Source organism: Manduca sexta, chromosome 28, assembly GCF_014839805.1.
Source record: "Manduca sexta isolate Smith_Timp_Sample1 chromosome 28, JHU_Msex_v1.0, whole genome shotgun sequence".
In the NCBI taxonomy this organism is placed as follows: domain Eukaryota; kingdom Metazoa; phylum Arthropoda; class Insecta; order Lepidoptera; family Sphingidae; genus Manduca; species Manduca sexta.
This window is the reverse complement of record NC_051142.1, coordinates 5,497,957-5,522,898: the sequence shown is the minus strand read 5'-3', so window position 1 is coordinate 5,522,898 and position 24,942 is coordinate 5,497,957. Positions and strand designations below refer to the sequence as shown.

The window sequence follows — 24,942 nt, the reverse complement described above, 5'->3', positions numbered from 1 at the left end:
TGTTTCCTCGAATTTGACAAAAACTTTTATCTTTATACCTGTCTAACAATATGTTGCAAATAATCCCACACCAGTTCTTTCTTACACCGAAGTTTACTTGATATTTACATCATAGACGGATAGATATTCCCAAAATCAAGTTATATTGAAGTAAATATAGTTTTATTTACATAGCTTTAATAACTAGTCAATAATGTTGATATTGGATATGGCATTGGTTTTTCTTTTAAAACCAGTACCAATTACCACTAGTCCACCCACGCTACGGTACTTTCTAATCTTTCCTTGTTTGCCAATGTAATTAAGTGCTGTCTTTTTATTCTCGCAACGATCAAGATCACTTGCCTTAAGTGTAATGAGAAGTTGTAAGTCCTAATACACAGATAATATTTAATAGGCGCGCTGTAAAAACTTTGCTTTTCATGGATGTTGTTCGTTGAAGTTACTTATACGAATAGAAACAGGGTATAAAAAACCATATTGAACTTGCCAGTTTGGGTTTGATTAACATTAAAATTATTGTTTTGGACTATTCGCTACATTAAGTATTTTTTTCAAATTGCTTACCTACTTGCTATGCATACAATCTCAACATAATGTACTTTAAAAACATAATAATTAAAAATTGGTCAGCAATCAGCATAATCGTAAAGTTTACGATTAACTCTCAGAACAATAACTAAAACTAGATAAACTAACGTTGCAATTCGCCATTGTAAGGATCATAACAACAGTTAACAAACCAGATTAAACCTAGGACACGTAACATTAAGTTTATTGAGAATTTGATTATTGTATTATTCGTCCGCGTGAAAGTTTGCAGGAATATAAAATAGCCTATGTCTTTCCTAAGTTCTCACACTATCTCAATACCAAATTTTATTGAAATCCGTGGGGAAGTGTTTGAGTTTATCGTGTACAGACAGGCAGACTGGTGCAGCGGAGGACTTCGAATTTTTTAAGAGGAAAAATTCCGTCATACATATTTGTAGCTTAACTTTAACGGTCTACGCAGCGTACGCAACGGAAACATTCAAAATGAATTTTCCTCGTTTTTGCAACATTTCTCATTGATGCTTCTATTAATCAAAGCGTGATGTTATATAGCCTATAGCCTTTCTCTATAAATGGGCTATCCAACATTAAAATATTTTTTCAATTCGTACTAGTAGTTCTGCGATTAGCGCGTTCAAACAAACAAACTCTTCAGCTTTATAAATTAGTAGAGATTAAATATTTCTCTTTCACTTTGATTTATTACTTTTCAGCACTTACCGCACGATGTTATGAGTAATTTAATATTCCTACATAATTGGGTATCTACAATCTTCAATTACTTTATTCAACAAAACACATAATGGCCTTTTCGCTTTGACTACAAATAAATATAAAAATAATTAAAAAATAAAACACTTGTTAAAATCATGTTTAGTTATTGAGCCATTTTCAGGTCACCTTGACGGTAAGAAGGCACAAATGGCGTCTGTTCCAGTGTAGTAGTGCTTTGTCCTCAGTTGTTTAGATGATATTCATCAAAAATACAAAGTTAATAATTTATTCTTATGGAAATTTCCTAAATCATGTTTGTTTAATGTTAATTCTCAAGTTTTAAATAGGAAAACATGGTTTGCTAGTTTATTATTAATAACCTAAATTCACAAAGGGCTAAATGCCGTTTCTGACAGAATATATCTGTTTTTTATTTCCACGCGCATTATTGTGTTTTAGATTTTTTATTTCCCCAGACTGTACTTCAATTTAATCTAGGTATAGGTACTGTGAAACTTCGAGACTAGACCTCCTCTTTTAATGAAAAAGATAGGTAACTCGGTTACTACTCCACATTAGCGTGATATCGATTAATAAACTTCACATTACTTCGAAATTCGTATTATTCATGTTAAATATCAGGTATTTAGCAATATTTTCTTTCATCGTTTAGCGAATAATCATTAGGATCATAAGGTGTTTATTCCAAAAACTGGAAATGAGCGTACCAAGGGTTAGAACGAATCTGTGTAAATAAAAATATCGATAGTCAGCATTATCCGCGCTAGGCTAAAATTATTTATATGTAATTTCACATTATTTGTTGTTCGACTTAATATTACTTGCCTAGCGGGCTTATAAAATCCCATCAGGTATAGATTGTGAAAATTTGCGATTTCTTTATCAGAATTAATGATTTATTTTCTTGATATAAGTTAATTAATTGTTATTAGTGGTGGCCCAATAGTGGAAATTCAATCGTAATTCGATATTATACATGATTTTTTTTTCGCACTCCATTATACGAACTTTAATTATATCAAATCACACACTCCTCTGTAGGCGCAATAGGTGTATAAACTTTTTCTTCACGTATTAATACTTAGTATTTATAAGTTGTTCGACAAGTCTGCACCACTTGTTTGTTTTTGGTGACGTGCATGTCAAATTGCTGACTATTGTCCTCGCTGCCATTTCTCGCCGCACACTGTACATCCTCGTGCCGCGCCAGCCATTGTATGTTGCGCCATTTGTGTACATCTTTGCCAACGTTGTTACGACCTCGTTGCCACCTCCGAGACAAAGGAATATGCATATCGTTTAATATGAAAAATAAATGTATTTTAATCGATTTGTAATTCAATATGTTACGAACGCGGAACATTCAGACATGTTCCAATAAAAATTTCCTTATCATGCAATCTGTAGACAAATTACATATTGAAATTTGAAAGCCAAATTATTTAAACCACACACGTCATAAATGTTCCTTCAAATCATAATCTATTCTATGATTACAAGTGAACATCAGCGAGTCTCTAGGAGCACTCGACTGTCTTACGTGTAACAAAACATCAATTAGAAAGTGTCCAATTACCTCTATTAAATTCCTCATAATGTAAACATTAAACAAATTATTTGATTAATTAACAGCTGTTTCTATAACGCGATATAAAAATAATTAGTTCTTTTGTTTTATGCATGCAACAGTTCTTGGACGTGGCCACTAGACGGTCTGGTTATCTACACCTATGCGTTGCTCAAGAGTCGATTATATAGGGTATAAACTATAAAAATAAAAGAAGTTAATATTGAATTTTTAAAAGTTTATGAATGAATAATAACCATAAAACAGTTATCCAAAAAGAATAATTAACCTAAAAGTATTATATCAAGAGATTTTGGTCGTGTTTGCGACCGCGTTAACGCCCCGGCGACCCCCTTAATACTTTTACCAATCCTGCATAAGGAACCTAACTAGGTTTCAAGCCTTTAAAAAATTATTGCCATTTAAATACTAGGCATATCGTGATACGCGTGAGATTAAATTGTTTGCAATATAGATTAGCATAAAATACAATACTTGAAAGTTCCATTATGATATTCATGTTTCACAAATTGGACAATTAACTGACATGTGATCTGGTTTATGTAAGTGCTTAATGGATATGCTATGGATATGATATTAAGGTCAACCATCGTGTCTCAGTCAATAAGGTTGGGCATCTGCAATCATCTAAACGATTCACGTCGAGTGCTGCATCGATGCAATCTGAATTGATTTGTATTGGCATTCAATTTACGGACGGTTTGTTGAAGAGCCACGTGAGAATAAATCCTCGTGTTTGACTCGTTATTTAAACGTAAACAAGTGATTGTTTGTAAGATGAACAATAAACATGTGTATTTGTGTCATAAAGCCAGTAGAGCCAGTTTCCTCTAGACTTTAGAGCATATATAGTTCGACTTGATAGGAAAGTAATAATCAAGCATGAAACCGACGACTTAAATGTGGGATGTGCGATGTTATTTTGTAAGGACAAAAAAATTGTTGCAACCCTGTTCCCAGCCTTTGTTACTTTTCTATACAGTCGTCGGCGCACCCAACATTACTTTGGTTTTGTGGATATTCTTACTAACCGGTGGTGATTAGTGATCAATTTTATCAGGGTACCCAGTTGATTGTAAGCCGATTTTCTGATACAAATTTTTTCCTTATATTTTATAGAAAAATTACAGGAAAATTAATAAATTATCTCTAATGAGAATCCACTGGCAACATAATTATAATATAATTATGAGTGAACATAAATCAGTTTCTAATATACATTTAAGTACTTATCATAATTAATTAATCGATATTCTATGACAAGTTCAAGTAAACAGAATATTCTTCACACAACAAAACGAATTCATAATTAGCCGTATAAATGGAGATGATAAATAGACAATACCTAAAAAATTATTTTATTATTGACAACAACGATTGTATTGTAAGTGTACAACACGGTGTGAATACGACTACCACGCTGATGTCCTGGGTTCGAAACCCGGGTCGGTCAAAATAATTGTAACTAAGTTTTCCATCTTAAAAATTACTCAGTCGCAACTTGGAGTCACGAAGTTGGCTGTGTGTTTCCCCCTGCCTAAAAAAGCACGTAAATCTTTTGGCCCTGTACCTGATCTCTGTCCGATCATGTCGGGTTGCCGCCTAACGGACCATGAAAGTGAAGGAATAGCAAGTGCCCTGTGTGCGCACACACTTGTGCACTATAATATCTCCTGCGTAAGTACTAAGGAGATATCATAGCGCAGTGATCGGTCAAGTGGCTGACCTCCGTTAAGATTGGCCGAAATTCAGTTAGAAAGGAATCAATTAAATTCTTTTTATTTGATATGTTTCACCTTTGACACATATTTATATATTGCACTTAAGATTGAACTGAAAGGTATGTATAGATCTTTAAAGATAGTTTGCTTTTTATATGTTATAAATATTGCCCTTCAATTCCACAGCATATCAACAATATGGCCAAAGTTTAATACTTAAAGTTATGGTTAAAACAAGGTAATTATAAAGATAACGTGTATGATTCAATGCCAAGAAAGTAACTGGCAAGCCATATCTCGTTTGTGGTTAGTGTTGCTATTTTGCGACCGAATCACGAATGAGGCTAGACAACTGACAAGGTTTCGTTGCCGACCGTTACAGAAACCGCTTGACGGGCTTTTGTGCCAAAATCCTATACAATGCAAACCAATTAAAATACACGTAACTGTAATCCTTATTTCTAGCCGTGTGTCAAAACCGCTATGTATAAAATTTTGCTAATACATACACAAATACTTGTGTTATCAGTTTTTTTTCTGGGCAAATATATAATATGTAAATGCCCTTTCCATTTTAAGATATTACTTTTATGGCGTATTATCGTAGTACTATTCTATATTCTGTGTTATTATCCAAAACTTTTACGTATCTCAGTAAATTGCAAGGATATAAAATACCCACAGTCCAAAGTATAACCTAATCCATGTATTAAGTCTAAAATTATATATAGACTGTCTATGCCTATTTCCAGTGTCCGCGTTCCATATGAATAGTAGACTAAGCAAAAAAACAACCACAAATAATACCTAGAACCGGCAGACAAGTAGAATGTAATCGGTGAACGGCACCTCTAAATAGATTTCACTTTCTATCCTTGTCGCATTTGTTACCTTGGAGCCATTTTACTAAACAAAAACATTTCTAATGTTAGAACCTGAAAGAACTTTTTTGTATTAATTAATAGTTTCCCATGAAATAAAAATAAATAACCACTTGTTTGACTTCACCGCAAAACACGAATTGTGTTTGTGGATTTTCCACAAAACAAACATTTAATTATAAGTGAACGTAACATGTTTATGCAAAGTATTCATCCAATATGTGTAATGCGTGCTGCACTTTTTATTATGAAAACCACAAAGGAAAAAAATATTCCAAGAATTACTTAGAGGTATTCAATGGGTCACCTTTTAGTCGGAATGTAGAGGAAAACAAAATGGAATAGAATTTTCCATCTGTCCGTAAATTATAAATTCTTTAACAATATTTTTAGTAAATATTAATAAAAACAAAGGCAAAAAGAGATATATAAGTACTATTTTACCTTCGTAGTATAAAATTCTAGTCTAGGTGATGCAAAGTATTTTGCTGTAATATTTTATGGACAAACCTTTTGGCTGAATTGGTTGTTTTGGCATTTTTCACAAGTGCAAAAAATAACATATATGTCCATAATACTGTAACAAACCCGAGTACATTGTTTAAAGAAATGCAAAAATATATGTAAGTATTCAATCAAAAATGGCACCTTCCAAACAAATTATCCGTAATTTGATAAGCCAATAATACCTACACGGAATATGCGACCGATAAGCAAGGGTATTCCACGCAAGTTGTCAAATAAAATATGGCTTTAACATTGAATAATTCAGAAACAAATAATGTCATGGCTGTTGAGGTTTAATCAAAGTATGTTTGGTATTTTACAAAGAACATTGTAATATTACGGAATTTTTTTGAGTTTTTTGCTATCAAATATAAATTTAAAATCAATGACATAAGTAAATATAATACGTGAGATAAAAAAATTGTATTAATTAGTGAAATCTATAAAATCTGTCGATGAATAAATAAACATAAGGGGCCAAAAATTAATATATGTGCCAGATCAACACAACTTTTATATTTTATCCAACATAATGTTACAAAGTAAATTAAGTATTACGTATTAAATTTGATAAGAATCGTACTAATAAGTATTATTTCGACAGATAAAGCAATTTTTTTATACCACTGTTACACTTATTTATATACGTCATCTGGGAGAGTCATAAAGATGTAAGTACAATAATAACTATAATGGTATCGATAGTTTTCATGACTATAAAGTAAGAAATTACGTAGTTAAGGAAAATCCCCCGATGTCTACTCGGTTAGACAGGTAAAACCCGCATGTATTTTAAGTGTTGACCTTATTTTATCTATGGTTCTACCATAAATTGCATATTTATAGTAAATGACCTAGAGGCGATATTTTTGTGATTTTTACACTTTACTTGGTATTGCCCGCGACTTCTTCCGCTTGAAAAGCTTTATCCGCTACAAAAATTACTGAAGAGTTATAGCGTCATCTGTATGTACTACACCAGCGCCATATGCCTTTAAAACTCCAACGGGAGCAAATTATGGGATAAAAAGTATGAATGTTAATCCAGGACATGTTATATTCGTGTGCCAAATTTCAACCATATCTGTTCCACGGTTCCTGCGTTTATTCTTACAAACATCTTTATACCCAAAAAAATCACACACATCCGCATTTATATTAGTAATAAGTAAGATAATAGTAAGTTAAGTAGTAAGATTTTTGCTATATAAGCTCTTAACGACATTTATTTACCATGGATTGGAAGAAATCTGTTGCAGCCTTATCGGCCTGTATATTTTCTTATGTAAATTAGTGGCGAAGGGCTATATAAGTCGATTCCTAACGGGTTCTCTTTTGCAAATTAATTTAAAATAAATAATAATATTACTAGAATAATTAAAGTCAATTCAAACCAATAATTTAATGTTTACTCTGTTTTAGTTTAAATCAATGCTTCAACAATGTCGGTCGTTCAAATCTATTCGTCAAACTGTAACTGGTGCGCAGTGCTCGCACTTTGAAGTGTTCGAACTGAACTTGCGCATAGCTTCTTCGTAATATTGTAAACATCAATAATAACATAAGCAATAATATTTTTAATAAGATAAAATAAGACAGTAACTTTATCTAAGTAAACATGTTCTAATAAAAAAAAACCTGAAACAACGAAAAATAAAAATAACAATTCAGCCAGTGTTCTCCTCAAAACAGTCATTATGACGTAATGAATGTTTTTATTTGTCTTTATGACATAATGTCACTTGATAACAATATTTTACTGCTTATCAATGTCCATGGGTGTGGACCCACTTTTAATCTCACACGAGTGGTCGTGTGAGATTAAAAGTCCCACCTAATCGTGTTTTCCCAGAAAAAAGGAATCATATTCAGAAGTCGCTCTTTGGTTCATAAACTATCTGTATGCACACAAAAAATGCATTTTGATTTGGGCTCTGATTCCCTATGCCCATACATTTTGACAGTTGATAAGTCGTAACAAGAACGTAACGCACCTCATCGAATTTATGATAATTGAAATTGGGCTATATAATACACCATTTTATGCTTATTTCACGAACAAAACGTAATACAGCTGTATTATGAGTTTCCACTGACAAAAAGAATAAGGCTCCTGTCGCTCTATGCTGTATAAAATAGGTTTAAACCAATAAACTCACTTTAATGCCTTTGATGTGTTTATTAATGAAATTGAACAAGGACGAAAATAATTTACTTAAATATTCATGTAGAGATTTATAAGCAAACAAACAAAATATTTTGAATATTAATGGTCCAATCATAAGTACTATGTAATGTAAATCAACGACCAAGTTATTATAATAATACATAACAAGTGGTTGTTTTAATGTTTAGTGGGTATACATACCAACAATGAAAGCATATTTCCTCTCGTAGTATTATTTAGAAGTCATATTTCGAACATTGAACTACGGTTTTGATTTAACTTGTATTTTTTAAACGAAATCATTACATAGTTTTTTTACAAACTACATCTAAAATGTAATAATTTTATTAAATTTAAAATTAAATATGTTGGTCTCAACAATAAATATAGGTCTGAAGAATAAATATTATTATAGTTGAAACTTTATACTAGTATAATAAGTTATGATCGTTTTTTAAATTCCACAAATATGACTAACGCAACACCACGTTCACCCATATCCAATTAAAAATATATTGTGCATCTAGAACAATTTATTCAGTGGAAAATTGTGACTTGAAACGGTCACCTAACCTTTTTATTATCCATTCAATAGTTTGGTTTCTTGTCGACGATTATAAAAATACATCGTTCTATGCTCCAACGGACACGACCGACAATTTATTTTTACTCTCAGGTTTTTATTTTTCTATGATTTTCCACGTGTTAAACGCGCACAAAGTGACGAAATAATATATTTCTGTTCATTTGATTAAGTAGGTCCATCGTTTACTTTATAATGATTTATTAATATTATAATATCCTCCAAGTTAGTTTTCAAAAGCTGACAACTATTGTAATTTTATTTCTATTTTCGTCAGACAAATGTAATTCATTGTTACGTCGCGCAATCGTCGTAAAATTAAGAAATTTGATACACGTGTACTGCATTAACAACACCAACTTTTTTCTTTACAGCACACGATTTCCGATAAGACTTCACGTTGTTTCAGCGCACGTGTGTACGCATAAAACAATGTCCAAATTCCAAAACAAACATTCGACGTATACATCAACGTCCATTATCCACATAATTATGGATACCGCAAAAACATTCAGACAATTGTTTTATTTATTTTTATTATTATTTTTTATGGCTTCGAATGACGAGACGAGCTTACCGTTCTCCTGATGGTAAGCGATACGACCGCCCATAAACAGTAGAGACAACATCCAACACCTTAAATTACAAAGTATTGTTTGGTATTCCATTGCGCTAGACATCCTGAAACATGAGGTGATAAGTCTTATTATGTTCAGTAGTTTAACTTGAGAAATAAGACAAATCCATCCACAGTTTATTATAAATACGAAGGGGATTCACCCCTAGGAAGGACATAGACTAATTTTCATCTCGGAACATTTATAGTGGGACTTTTATCCCGGAAAAATATTTTCAATAGAGCAGAGCCGCGGTTACAAGCTAGTGTGTAATAAAACAACTAATGTATCTTCACCGACGTTAGTCACTGTATGTTAGGTAAAGTTGTGACTAACTTTTTACTGAGGAAATGATGAATCGATAGGATTATGTTAATAACTTAAGTATATTAAATATCTAGCTATCTAAAACAATGTTATTAAATAAGAGTTATCAAGATAAACAGTAAAGAAATGACAAAGAATAGGTACTCTTAATCAATGACTTAAAAATATTTTTAGCAGTTATTTTAACAAACCATGTATGTATATCGTTGCTATTCGCATTTTCCACACAGTATGTTTGACATTTTATATATTATTAGTTTATGCTCAAATTTGGGTTTATCTACTGCAAATCGCAATAAATATTTATTTTTATATATCTAATCATTTACTAGAAGTACGAAGGTCTGAAAATATCTTATAAAACATATTTTATAGTAAGTACATGTTATTTTTTCTAGGTTATATTATAAAAACAACATCTGAGCCTTGAACTTGGTCATGTTTTAATACACGTTTTCTTAAGATATAAATCTTAGAATAATTTTAATTTATAATAAGAAACTGAAATTATTAATATAATTCGAAATCATTATGTTTTTAATATTACGTGTTATAAGGATTTATTCTTTTTTAACAATGATGGCTAGGAAATATTTTGCTATTCAATAAAATATGATATAACACCTTAGACTGAATGTTTTTTTTTCTATTTAGGCTTTTTAACGACGCAACGATAAATTTTACTTAACGGGACTTTACCTGAGACTTTATCTGTCAGAGTTTTGTGTTAAGTGCTTTACAGTGTTTCGCGGAAGGATTAACAATATATGTTTATAACAAGAATTTTCTTTGCGACTTAAAGTTTATTATACCTTTAAGTGGCCCTAACAGATGATCGTATTTCCTATGTATAATAATTATTAAAACAAGAATAAAACGTATCAATCAGCGACAATAGAAACTTAATAAGCAAACAGGTTAAAGGATAAATTAGTAGACTGTACCGTTTTAATTTCTACGATGCCATTTGTAATATTAAATAGATGTCTCTGTGGTTGAAACCTTTTTAGGAAATAAATACATATTCAAAAACCTTGCTTTGTTATAAATAATTCATGTGGTCCACAGGTTTAAACTGTGTTTGATTGTGTCAAACGATACTTAAAATAGTATTACATCGAAATTGCTTATCCAAAACCCTCAAACCACACTCAATAAAATAACATCAGTGGTACAACAATACAACATCAGTGGTTTTGTACTTAATTTCTGTTTTCCTTATTGACGTCATTAGGATCATGTATCTGTAATTTTCCTTATTCGTTATTAGCATTTTACTGATCGAGATACTTATCGGGAATCTCCCGGAGATTTTATGGATATGTTAAAAGTTTTTTTCCGTATATTATGTATAGAAGTAAGTAGGTTAACGAAAGAGTAGGTCACTCGATGCGTGTGATCACAACCGCCCGTGAACAATAATTTGCGGGGAGGGGTTTATTGAGGCTTAAATTATCTCTCTGATAAATAAATGCCACACTAAAACAACCCTTTAAATAGATTTTCCTATATGATATTGATTCATGTTGTTGACAAATTCTTATTACATTCTGTGGCATTACATTTAACTCGTAAGTAAATATGGTATTTACACCAAACACTACGGATGTTATAATTTGATTTAGAACGATGATCGGTCTTATTCGTTGTAACCATTGAGTCATTGGAAAATCAACACGAAAAGTAAAAATTTGTACCGTTACTATTACCACCATTATGATAATATGCGACACATAACTATTTTGCATTTAACTGTATTCAGATTTCTTTAGATTAGTTATTAGTTAGCCATTCCCCGTCTACTGTATTTTGACGCAATATTATGACTTTCATTTAGTGTTTGATAAGTAGACATGAGGCTACGTATCATTTTAATCTAACGTTTTTATTTAAGCTATAAATAAATAATTTTATCTATGAAGTATAATTATCAATTATCTTGCTAATTTACTCATCACAATTGCACAACTTGTGACAGATAAGTAAAAACATAAGTAATTTTCCTACCCTATTTCACATGTAATATATCACATTCATAGAGACATTCTAAAATGGATTAGTTTTTCTATGGATTATAGAAACAACCAAAATCTTGTTTACTAAGTAGAAATATTACTTAAGTATGGGAAAACTTGGGGACTTGAGGGGCTACTTAGAGTCTATTCATTACTCACATCACGTCACTTGAGTACCTACTTATTGTGTTACATCGTGTCTTAAATCTAATATCTGTTTTCACTTACCTTCCCCTAACTCCGTCGACGTGACGACATGTAATAATGAGATGTCGCACTGCTTTAACGTCCATCAGTTGTTACTGCTTTGTTCTCCCGCTGTCAATGTAATAATTTATTAGGTGACTATATACTTGAGCACAGCGAGTAAACAAAAGTGTCAGGGAAGCATTGTTTCGAAATATACATATCCTACAGTTTTCATAAAATATGACACGAATGATGAATTTACTGGAATCCCATTTCCGCCATTTTATTGCGAATCTTTAGAAACGTTATGTAATGAACACTAAACCGGTATTAGCAGCGTTGAGTCCTTGCACTTTGATATTACGATATACTTAATGAGAAATCGGCGTGTACGTCAGCTCGCCGAGGACGTCGAAGCAGGCAGCTGTAATTGTTTAGCTTTGTGATGATGTAGTAAACTAACACATCCAGCGGCTGCGTGATATTTGAGGGATTTGACCTTACTTTCGTCACGCTGTTCGATATATTGATTATAAAAGTGTAGGTGTAAAATCAGGTTTAATAAATAATTATAGAGGAACAATTTACATAACATCTGCAACTACTGGTTTCTGAGTGATTAGACTTACCTATTATAGACACTGCAGGTATTATTTATATTATACGAATATCATTATTGTTGATTGGGACTTGAGACAAAATAATGTATCTGCTGTTTTCGACCACTAAACTCTACATAAAGCAATATCAAGAGATTAGATACTTAATAAATCTGCTCAAAATGTAGGTATTTACGTTATCAAAATAAAATTCTTGTAAGTCAAATTGAAGGATTTGTTCTTTATAGACATAGTAAATTGTTTTATTTAAAGCAGACTTCCGCGATTCTTTGTTTTATGTGCGTTGTTCTCGAGCGCGACGTCAGATATTAGCTACAGGCTATGACGTCATCTTAATTTAGGTAACTTTAATACTATGTTTACTGCCAGTAGAGCATACAAAATGAATGCAATGGTATATAACTTTCATTTTAATATACTAGGACTAAATGTTTTAACTAAGAAATACGATCACACTAGAGAATGATTAAGTAAAAGCTTTTAGCATTACTGGGAATCACTAAAAACGCCTGTCCAAGCAAACAGCCTCGAGCAATTCGTTTTTTACTTGGCGCGCGAGTTACAGACGACAATATGCAAAGATTTCCGAGTAATTTCATTAAAAAAAAGCATGTTTAGGTATTTTTGAAAATTTGATATTACCAATATATTCCTTATTAACTTTATCTGATAGTGTTGGATGCAAATTTAAATGATGTGTGCTATACGAGGAGATGTGAGGGATCAACAATATTCACAATATAATGAATTCAAAAGAACCTAAGTGAAGATGACAATATAATGTTTTTTTTCTATGTATTATAAATTTCGAATTGATAGATGTATGTATACAGTTTAACATACACTACATATTATTTAAAGAAAGAATATCATGTTCTAAGAAATAATATGTAACTTAATGCTCGCACATTATTTGAATCTCTAGCCGGTAGGTTCTATTTACCTACCGACTAGAGATTCAAACAATGTTTAGAAGAATTTTTACTAAAGCAAAACCAAAACCATATTGCTGTTAATACGGCCTCTCTTGTAACTTTTAAAAACTAATAAATGTAATGATATTACATGTAAACGGTCTTTAAAGGTTTATTGCGTGTTTGATCTTTTTCACTTCGTGGACGACGGTGTATGTTTGTATGTGATTAGGGTTTTATCAGTTGCTTACTTTATTTGTATTGTCTCTTCCTGACGCTGTGGCATTAATGTGGTTCGGGTTGCGGTCATCATTACAAATGTAATATTGCAACCTGTTCCTATAGCTGTGTTTATATTACAAAGCTATAAAATGTATTTACTCGTAGTGTAGTAATCTTTTAACGACTCCTTCGCTTATTTATTTAGTATAAATAACTTGTATTAAAACTGTGATCTGTATTGATTAAAACAAAACAAATTCAGTTTATTTTGTGTAAACAAATACATAACCCTATAATGTCAAGTGTATGTGATTGTACTTGCAATGTAAGTCAACAAAAACATACTTCATGTCAATAGACTGTCATATTTTCTCATGTACTTGATAGAGAGTCAGTCAATGTATGGACGCTATAGATTAATATCCCTGGAATCTGTTCCACGGTGTACACGAAATCCGTACCTATTTTTGTCATCTGCTCGCACGGCTAGCCTTTACTATTCAAAGTTAAAAATTAACAGCAATGGAATATCTGTTATTAGTTTATTTTACCTCAGAAATCCATTATATTAGGCTATGTTTTGCATAAATCAAACTATATTATACTATTTTAAATTTGTTCGTGTTTAAAGCACAATGAAATTGTGCTTTCAAGTTTCAACCACATTCAAATATTTTATTATTAATTGTTTTATTAACTTATTATAAATGCAATTTACCTACAACCATTATAAATTAATACATTTGTTGTAATATATGTCAAGGGTTGAAAGCGACACCAGCATTGTGCTCGTACTTACATTATTGACACCCAGCTGTCGATATGCATAAACCGACAAGGATACAATTACTTGTGTAAGGAATTAGTGTCGCGTTACTGGCAACTTAATATTCTTGAGAAGACATGCTATGCTGGCAACACGAGAGGAAGAGTCAGTGCGGGTGGCCCCCGCGCCATCCGATAACAAATATAATGGAATCCGCACGCGATCTGTTCTAATATTTAACCATAGCTATTAGCGTCTTTAGCGGATCTATTAATCTAGGTTCTTATTAAAGTTAATATTGACAGGAATTAAATAATAGAACGCGTGCAATAGAAGTTGCTGAAAAATAATTATAGAATTCTCTCATTGTGCCAATAACCTTAATAACAAGTAACCGTAGTGAAATAAATATAAAAATTAAGGCACACCATAAACTTATATGGGGATTATAACTATATGAGTATGAACTATAGAGACGCTCATAATGCGGTACTTAGTAAATCGTATTGCAGTGATGAGTCAAATTACTCATTTACAAATTCGTTGACGAATGGGCGGTTCGCGAATCGCTATGAATCATCATACTCACAACATACTGTATATTACTCATATAATTAGAGGCTATCTACAAACACGCTAATGAAACTCCTATAGGCCCAGGGCCAACAGTGATACGAATTTTACTAAGAACCTACACGGTTCGGCGAGTCGCTAGGACAATAAATAACAAAATGTAATTGTCAAAGTATAATTCTATTGGTTCTTTGGCTGTAATTGTAGCATCTTAGTTATACTGATGTTTACGATGCACTATCCTTTCAACAACTAACATTGAAAAAGCACTTTAGTATGTACCTATGTAAACAATATATAAATATCTTTAAACTGATATGTTTACATTATGCTAAAATGTTTACAGTGGTAACAATAGTTATAATTTTCAACAATAATAGCGTTATAAATTTAGTCAAATTATGTTTCTTTCTAGGGGTGTACATAATCTAAGTAACTAAGATTAATGCATATTTTTATTCTCCTCCTTTTATGTTAATCAATTTAAAAAAAGAAAAATGATAAAAACTGAAGTTACCGTTGCCAGTAATTCGTAAGTAGATAGAAAGAATTACCTATCTCAAGCTAAATCTACTAAATCTTTATGTACGAATAGATAAAGCATAATCTTTCTCTATCTGAAACGCTACTCTGTAGTAGCTATAAACTAACTCAATCGCAGTTTAAGACTACAGGATACAATTATTTGGAAGCATTATCTTATATCTTACTAAATGCTTGGATCAAGGCCGTGGCACCTATTTCCACGTCACGTACGTCAACGTTAACAAATGTATCTAATCTGATACGAGGCTCTGCTCTCTTTGATTTAACTTTAGTTCCTGTCCAAATAACATTTGAAACTTGGATTGTTCGAAATATATGTCAGTGTGCCTACATGCCATCGACAGATCGGTGTCAGGGCCAGACCTTCAGCTAACTCCGAGTGTATGTACAGACGGATATTTTATTCATATTGTGCAAGACGAGGTGAACCGGCGTTTTGCATGCAACATCTTTCAGTTCGCAGTATATAAGGATGCAAATGAATCTGGAAAACATTTTGCGAGTAATGTTAACTTACCTACAATAAAAGTTGATATTTTGATTTCAACTACAATTAATCTATATGCTGGTAAGAATTGCAGACGTTCAAGGTTTAATACGTAATTATGAGCTTAATGCTTGCTAATTACATACAAGTGTTATTACCTGAATAGATATTATTTTGGACCATAGAGAACAGAGCGCAATAACCAACATAGACACGTAAGTGATAGAGCCAGTTTGACCGGAGTAGCACTACTATTGCATAATTAACCGGCCAGCATGTATGTTTAGAAAAATCAATCAGAATCCTCTTTGTAATTACCATGCCTACTCTCTAAAGTTCTGTAATGCATTAACGATAAACAAAATGAGCAGTGTGTGTATTTATTTACTACAAGAAGAACCGTTTCTCTACTTTTGGCTTTTGTAAGCAGAAAGTAGAGCAAATGTAGGCTTATTTTGGAAGCAAAAATGTAAATTAGGACGTTATTGTAACATTCACGATAAGAAATGTGGGTAAAGTAAATATGCGGCGGGCTGAGCGCACCATTAGGTAAACGAGGTGTGATTTGTTTGCAAATAAAACGTTTTGCAAATACATGTGAAAACGGTATCCCGTTATTTGCAATATAGAAGACGATGAACCAATGATTACATGAATGAAAATCTGTGGAAAACAACGGCTAATTGTAAGGCAATTAGGCGTTTTAATCAACCATCATGTGATAGCGTAGAAATTCACGGCAAAGCATAGCAACAAGAGGAGCCTAAAACAATTGATCTGTAATGTGGATATATAAATTTACAACATTAAAGGATTCTTGCTGTTAGACGCTTGACATCGGGTGACCTACTTGATGTTTGTTGACTTTTTGTTATGAAAAAGTAGGCAACGCGACTTTCCGTTAGAAATATATCTACACATACACCATATTCGTACTAAACTACAAAATGATTAGACAAATAAAACAGTGTGCGCCAAATATTTGTTATTCATAGATGATTTTTGGCACAATGTTAGCAGAGGTAAAGAATGTATACTTTAATTTAGTAACCTAATGTAAAATTACCCTGTATAGTTAGGGATTTAATTGGATTTCTCTAATTCAACTCTCATTTGTTTTTCAACTTGTTTCAGGTACTGATGTGTGCCCTATGAAATCCGTGGTGAGACGCATTGGACAACAATTGTTCACAGCACTCAGCGCGAAAGGCCTCGCTGTGCTCGTCAACCATGGCATTGCTGACGAAAAGGTATGTCAAAATAATAACTTTCCTCCGAAGTTGTTCACTATCGACGTTACGAATTTCCCGTACATGAAAGCAATAGTCATATCAAATCGAAGATATATACCAGTTATATACAAAATATGATCTATAGGTATCAATACGTAAGTATTAATAAAAGTTCAATCATTGTTATTATTCTCGAAGGGGCTTTGACACCTCTAATATCTTGACGGCTTGCCCTTTCAATCACCTCTATCTGATCAAGGATGTAAATCGATCAATTTCAAAAGAGATACCAGTTAAATGGCAATAGCGAAATGTTTAAAAATAACTGTAGCACTTTGTTTATCTATAATATCTGTGTTTCAGCTTAAATCGGTATATGCTGACTTGGACAACTTCTGCGCGCTTCCCGAAGGATGTCAGGCACAATATTTGCGCGATCCGATGAGCAACCACGGCTATGTGCGTCCGGGGATGGAGCAGTTCGATTCCACTAAAAAGGTTTACATAACAGAAATTATCTTGATTTCACAATGTTATTCTTCATTCAGTAGACTTTCCCTAAATTCACATGGAAGAGGTTGTTGCAGTCAACAAGTATTTGACTTTCACTTTGCTGCTTCGTTCAGGCTACAGCTAGTGAATATAGTTTGCGTGAGGTGACGTAAACACGAATTCTACCACAGACCGCTCTAGTGTTACAAAACGCCTATTGTAATCTAACAAACGTGTTGAAAAAGTGTTTAGTTTTCAAAACAGGCCACATGCACGGTGCAACCGACTGAACGTACATTATCTGTAGACAAATAGCAAAAATCCAAGAGCCCTGGAATGTCCGGGAGCGTTTGCGTTTCGTCTTTAAACAAAATATTATGTTCAAACTCACCTCCATAGTTTGATGATGTTTGACGAAGAACTTAAGCTATAAATTCGGTGAAGTTCTGCATTCAATCATCGAGGTAATCAATTCAAAATATATTCTCACTTGAGATTGTATTAAATTATAAACATGTTGATTATTGATTTACTTTGTAAGATTGGTTAGGTACTAACTAATAAATATTATTTCTGATTTCCTGTCCATATTATTATGGAGAGACTGCCTATTCATCCCTATAATATACACTGTATTAATCTTAAAGACTAGGTCATAGTGTGACCGTAATCTGAAGCGAGTGGAACATGTCTCACGTGACGGGTGTCGCATTGCAGGAGTTGCGGCACTCGTTCAACATCACGACGCTGAGCGCGGCGACGATGCCGGCGCAGGAGGAGGTGCCGGAGTTCGCGAAGCACGCGGTGCCGCTCGCGCACGACCTCACCAACCTGTCGCGCGTGCTGCTGCAGGCGCTCGCGTATGCTCTCGGTTCGTGAGTCTATACTGCTGTGCTAAGCGCGAAAGCGGTATGTCAGGGAAACCTTATATCGAGATAATATAATGAAGTTTTGTAAATATACTTTTATAGTTTTATATGTAAAACTGAGATACGTAAGTTAAGATATAGGTAAGTTCATTAGATGGGTATTTCTTTAAGCTATCTGACTACTTAAATAGCAAGATTTTGATTTTTTTGAGATACCGCTTTTGAGCTTAGTACGACAATATACCCAAACAAACATGTACACATCGCGCCTTTATCTCCGCAAGAGTAGGCAGAGGTGCAAGTTGAATTCAGGGAACCTAGTTTTGACCCCATGATATGATAGGTGGCGATCCTATCTCCATATCATAAATTCCAGACTCCGAGTTGATGCTGAGTAGAAAAATCAGATATTCGTTTCGAATCCGGTACCGCAAATGCGATACAAATAAGCCACCCAGGCAGTAAATACATTTTAAAGCAAGAGTTATACGCGCGATGTTTTATTCGCGCGGATATCTACTACCGTACTCAAGGTGTAAACCCGCCATAGTGGCTCACGTAAGTGCATCGCGATCTGGAAAGTTTATGTAACCGGTTTCGAACACCAGGACGGCACACACTGGCGACTGGTGGTGCCTGACTAACCATCAGATGAAGTGGAATCACTGCCATTCCCGTATAAATAGACCATTAATTAAGAATTTAATTATCACACATCGCAAATTAAGTAAACCTTCAAGCAGCAGCTAGTTTATTACTATATGTATTATAATACATACAGAGTCGCTAGGCGCATGATAAACCGTAAATTGCGTTTATCGTTGATATTTGCAAGAGTATGGCATGCGCACTTATCATACCAACTAGAATTGCCCGCGGCTTCGCGCGTTTGAATAAGTTATTCGAGCATAAAAATTCCGCTTAATATTGTCCCTGGATAAAAAGTCAGCACACCGGAAAAATTAACCTTCCTATTAGAGAATGAATTTTCAAAATCGGTTTAATCTACATGATATTATGAAACCTCTATAATATTATGTAGCCCCACCGCAACCCTTGAACCCTGCAATGGTGGATCGTGTTGTTAATGATAGCATTGACGTGCGCAGGCGTGCCGCCGGCCGCGTTCCTGGCGTGCCACTCGGGCATGATGCAGAGCGACGGACGCAACCCGTCGACGATGCGGCTGCTGTACTACCCGCCCGTGCCGCCCGACGACGAGCGCCCGCGCGCCGACGACGTCGCCTACACGCGCTGCGGCGCGCACGCAGACTACGGCACCTTCACGCTGCTCGCGCAGGACTCCGAGGGAGGGCTTGAGGTTACAACACTCTCTTACTTAGCTCCTTCTCCCCCCCATAATTCCTTCCCAGCTATCCCCTCCCCATTCCCCTAGGGACTGCCGTGGTTGCTAAACCGGGGGATCGCCTATACACCGTTCGCAGGGCACCCCTGGTGATAGCAACGACGTCTATCCAAAAAAAAAAACAAACACTCCCTAACTGTGCAGTACCGTTAACTTTTACAAAAAAAAATCATATTGAGAATTGAGCAATTATTAAATGATTAACAAACAATGAATGACGTATTTGCTTACGATTCAACCGAGCAGAAAGCTGCAGAAATTTTTATGTTGTTGAAGATAGTACATGTCGTATTGTGTGATTTAAATTATTAAAATTGTCAAATGGCCTATAGGATAATTAAATTTGTTGTTTCTATTTTCTAGGTGAAGTTGAACGGTAGTGACAAATGGCAAGCTGTGGGCCATCTCCCTGGCGCTATCCTTGTGCAGAGCGGAGAGCTGCTCGCCGCCTGGACCGCCAATCTGCTTCCAGCTCTTGTTAGTTTCTATCACATAAAAAAAAATATGTTTAAAGTTAATGCCTTGTAGTCCTCTTTGAAATTTCCAAAAATAATCATAAAAACGATTATACCGACATATATAATAAGTAACGTAATTTTGTTCCACGTACACTTGTCATGAGTTTCACAAAGTTTGGATAGTCATAATCTGCCCCCGACTTGTCCAGTAGTAACGTTGTGTGGTGTGTCAGGTGCACCGCGTGGTGGTGCCGGCGGGCGCGTACACGCGCGCGCGCGGGCGGCACTGCGTGGCGTTCTTCTGCCACCCCGACGCGGACGCGGCGCTCCCCGCGCTGCCGCTGCGCGCGCCCGCCGCGCCCGCGCCGCCGCCCTACACGCCGCACGCGCACCTCACGCTGCACCACCGCCTGCTCAACGCCGCGCACCACCTGCAGAAGCGCTTCCGCGAGACCTACGCGTGACTAGCACACGCCGACGCACCACGCAAGACGCGCCACCACACCACTTACTGACACCACGATTACTTACGATCCGTCCTGGCTTAACGTCGATCCCAAAACAAATTAATTCTGAGTTTTGTACCTTGCTTTTATAAGCTCTGGCTACAGAGATCATCAGCAAGCTCAACGACGTTGCATGCGTTATAGCAATGCACATATCAGAATCGTAATTCCAAGCCGTTCGCTGTGGGACCGACTCCTTAAACTCGTATCATCAAATACGAAATAGACGCAACAAAAATACAAAGTTTCACAATATCATTTTGTATCGATTCTATGTCAACTATGAAAAACAAATGAATGAAGTCTGTGTCTGTCTCTATTGAGTTTAAGCAAGTTTTAGAACGAACAGTATTATCAGAGAACATTACGGATGCTCGATCACCCAGTGCAAAATACTAGACCGGAGAGAGACGCAACGGGGCACACGGACCGTCCATAAAGCTGGCTGCACATTGTTCCGGAAAACTTATAAGACAAGTGTGCATCCGCTCAAAATAATTCCTCGTGTGTTCTCACCAGTCCGTGATTGCATCCCAAGCCTTACAGAAAAGAAAAGCCAGTACATCAATAACAACTTTAGTAAAAATCGTGTCGCTTACGTCTTAGTAAATGTGAAAATAGACTTCGCCTCAACACCGTTATGCAATTTTTTATAATAGTGACATCAGACATGATCTATGCGCCATTGCAAAAGAATTAATTGGTGAACATTATGAAAATTAGAAACAATCCAAATTTATTGAGTGACGAAAAACTTTGACTAAATTACCCAATAAAAATGTGACCTTTTCGTAATGACTGACTACAGAGTATAGATTTGTCAAATTCTCAACAAAATATGATTGAAGTCATCGATTGCAGTATTTTCGTTGTCACTATTGTGAAATCCGCGCAGTTATTTGAGACCTCAAGACAGTTTTTAATGTACTTATTATTTTGCGTCTACGTAACAACACTTCTGGTTACTGTTAATACGAAGCAACTGCGCCACACTTGTTGTCCTAATAAACGCAGCGTTTATAGGTTGATGCTTACATTTACTTTTACGAGATATGAAATATTTTAAATTAACTGAGTGCCTCACGCTGTGCCAGAACCATGAATTGTTTCTACTTAAATATTTTTTGTATTAATTTTATCAACAATTTTGGGCACTCTTAAAAATTAGGTAGCATATAATTCAGAATTGTTTATTATTTAGTTTATGTATAAACTTGGTGAGTAGGTTAAATAAGGACCCTTAAAATGATGATCGCCAACATTGCTCAAACTTAAAAATTTACATCCTTGGTAATTAATAAATACTTAATATGTATACATAAGAACAATCTTCACTGAGTACTTAGTTTGAAGATTTACAAGAAAAATAATATTTTGTTACTATGCACCAAAACCACATTGTAGTATCCAGTGGGGTGAGGTGGCCGACGACTTACTGAAAGAGATTGTCAACAAAATAAGATTAATAATATAAAAAAGCAGTATATTTGTCAGTAATGATTAGCCATTGGTATAATGAAACATTATTATTATTGACTTAGACATAATTTAAGGCTTCGCTTTGTCGCTTATCCATATTTTAGGTAATTATTGTTAGTAATATAGCAATTAGCGACGTGAAGTCTTTGATTTTAGTATTCTATGTTTTTTAAATACTTATTTCTGTAACCATGTGTTCTTACTTTAGCATATCGTATTATTTTTTAATTATACATTTGACTGTATTTCCTATTTATTCTGTCTGACCATTTTATGTCTACAAACTTTTTGCATTTTGTTAAGTGATCTTTGTGATTTTAATGGCTCAATTTTATACCTGTACTTAAGTATATAACAGTGTTCAAACATCGAAACGGCAAAAGAAACTTTACGTATATTATACTTAATTAGTCATTTATAGTAGGTAATATTTGTATAACATACAATATGCTTTGATATTGTGTTCCAATGCTAATAAAAAACGTAAATATTGATGAAGAATATAAATATCAACCATTATGTACTTAACGAATTCTAAGGAACAGAAATAAGCTACAATAACTCATGCAATATATAGTTGAGTGAAAGAATGACCTCCCTTTAACTTTTAACTAAAAGGTATCGATATAAAGCCTTTCTGTTTAACCAAAGAATTCCGTTTACGTACTTATTATATCTACGGACCAACAAAATAAATTCGAACATAATACATGTTTACTTGACCCCAACAAAGGTGTGAAGACAATCCTCATTTAACCGAGTTATTACCTAATTGTACTTCCAAACCTATTACAATAGTAATTAGTGAATATTATGTAATAATAGATTGAGAAATCTACTTAAAACGCGTCCAACCTCCGCGGTACACCTACTGCCTGCCTATACAGTCCCGGATCTAGAATTTTTTGGAGGCGGGGCAAAATCTGTATAATGCCGCCTCTAACCACCTATATTTTTACCTTTGTCATCATCATTTCGCGCCCCGCGGGAAATAATTTATGTGTTTAATGTTTCAGTCTCAGTAGTGAAAGTTGCGTTAATGATGAGGTGTGTATGCGTCTGCCAGGTGTGAATTTGCGGCCCTACGAATTCGCCGCCCGGGCACGGGCCCTGACTTGACTCCCCTCCCCCCTCCCAAATCCGGGGCTGTGCCTATGTACCTATTAGATAAGAGAAACAGCATTTATATACATTCTTTACTTGTCCATCCTCATTAAACATAGCATACATGTTGTAACTGATGTAACAAAGATTTTTCCTTTAAGCTCGGTCGGGTATCTGTTACCTATTATTGTCCTTTAACGTTTGTCGATTTTGATTGGGTTATAACAGGAGTATTACGGCCATAGTAAACCATAATTGTAATTTTTGAACAGCAAAGTAAATTACAAATATAATCTTATTCCCGATTCGCCATTTATGGATTATAATTGATTTTCCTCGCGGTTTTGTCCGCGTGAATTGTTTTCCGGAATATAAATCCCGCTTTATTGTCTTTACTAGGGTCTCTATCTCCATGCTAAATTTCAACAAATTTGGTTTAGTGGATCCACTGTAACAGTGTAAGAAACTGACGGACATGCGAACAGAGTTACTTTAGCATTTATAATATAGGTATGGATTATTGCGACGCACAAAACAAGGTATTTGTAACACTTTTGATAATGTTTGTATTGGTTAAAACAATTTTATGTGTATCTAAATGACAAAATGACTGGCAATACATATGCTGATTTTATAAGGAAAATGCTGTTTTATTTAACTAGCTTTTGCTCGCGGCTTCGCACACGTGAAGGATTTCTCTGGGATATTTTTTTTTCCGACTTACCTAATATGTGTCGTTATATTACGACCAAATTACACAAAATCATTATAAATTGTTGCCTATATGTTATTTTGATGTATAACCAATATTACTGTAAAGTTTCATCCAAATCCGTTCAAAGGTTCTTCGTGAAAAAGGAACAAATATCCATGCATCCATCCTCACACATTTATAATATGAATAGAATAAATTGTGTATAACATCCAATATATTCAATTCTTAATTTATACATATCTTTAAAGAAAAATTCTGTAAATGTATATACTGGTACATTAGGAATATGCCTTTTTTTACTGAAAAACCTTTCTGCAGTTTTACCGTTATATATTATTTATTAAATTACCGATTATTTGCTTAGATTTCGTACCTAACTGCTTGTCTAAAGCGATGCTCTACAATTTTATGATCTATGATTCGTCCAGGAGCGTACCTACCGCAGTTTTATTATGTTGAGAAATCCGCAATTTGCTTTAATATAAATGCAAATATGGCGATGTTGTCTAACAAGTTGATCCAGAACGGGGCCAGATCAAAGTGCAGGAGGCGAAAGTTACTTACCTGATCTACAAATTGTTTGAATACCCCTTGAGCCTGCGCGCGTTTCTCCGCGGACATCTACAAGCGATGGGTCAAGATGTTTACCGATAGCTATACGCTTAATTATAAGTGAGTCCCACCATCACTTTTTACTAGCTTATTTTT

General features: G+C 34.4%; 1 protein-coding gene across 2 annotated transcripts in view; it reads left to right on the top strand.

Moving 5' to 3' along the window:
- Positions 1-24,162, top strand: part of LOC115451426 (UPF0676 protein C1494.01) — a 28,654-nt gene extending 4,492 nt beyond the window's left edge. Inside the window, exons 1-7 of one of the 2 annotated variants that reach the window (XM_037444297.1) lie at positions 16,885-17,035; positions 17,148-17,263; positions 17,609-17,743; positions 18,455-18,608; positions 19,716-19,927; positions 20,336-20,449; positions 20,664-20,894. In XM_037444297.1, the coding sequence (XP_037300194.1) occupies positions 17,165-17,263; positions 17,609-17,743; positions 18,455-18,608; positions 19,716-19,927; positions 20,336-20,449; positions 20,664-20,894 (945 nt within the window). In that variant the 5' untranslated portion in view covers positions 16,885-17,035; positions 17,148-17,164. Of the gene's footprint in view, positions 1-16,884; positions 17,036-17,147; positions 17,264-17,608; positions 17,744-18,454; positions 18,609-19,715; positions 19,928-20,335; positions 20,450-20,663 lie in introns of those variants that run through there. The other variant, XM_037444296.1, reaches the window with a different exon arrangement.
- Positions 24,163-24,942: the final 780 nt, after the last annotated feature.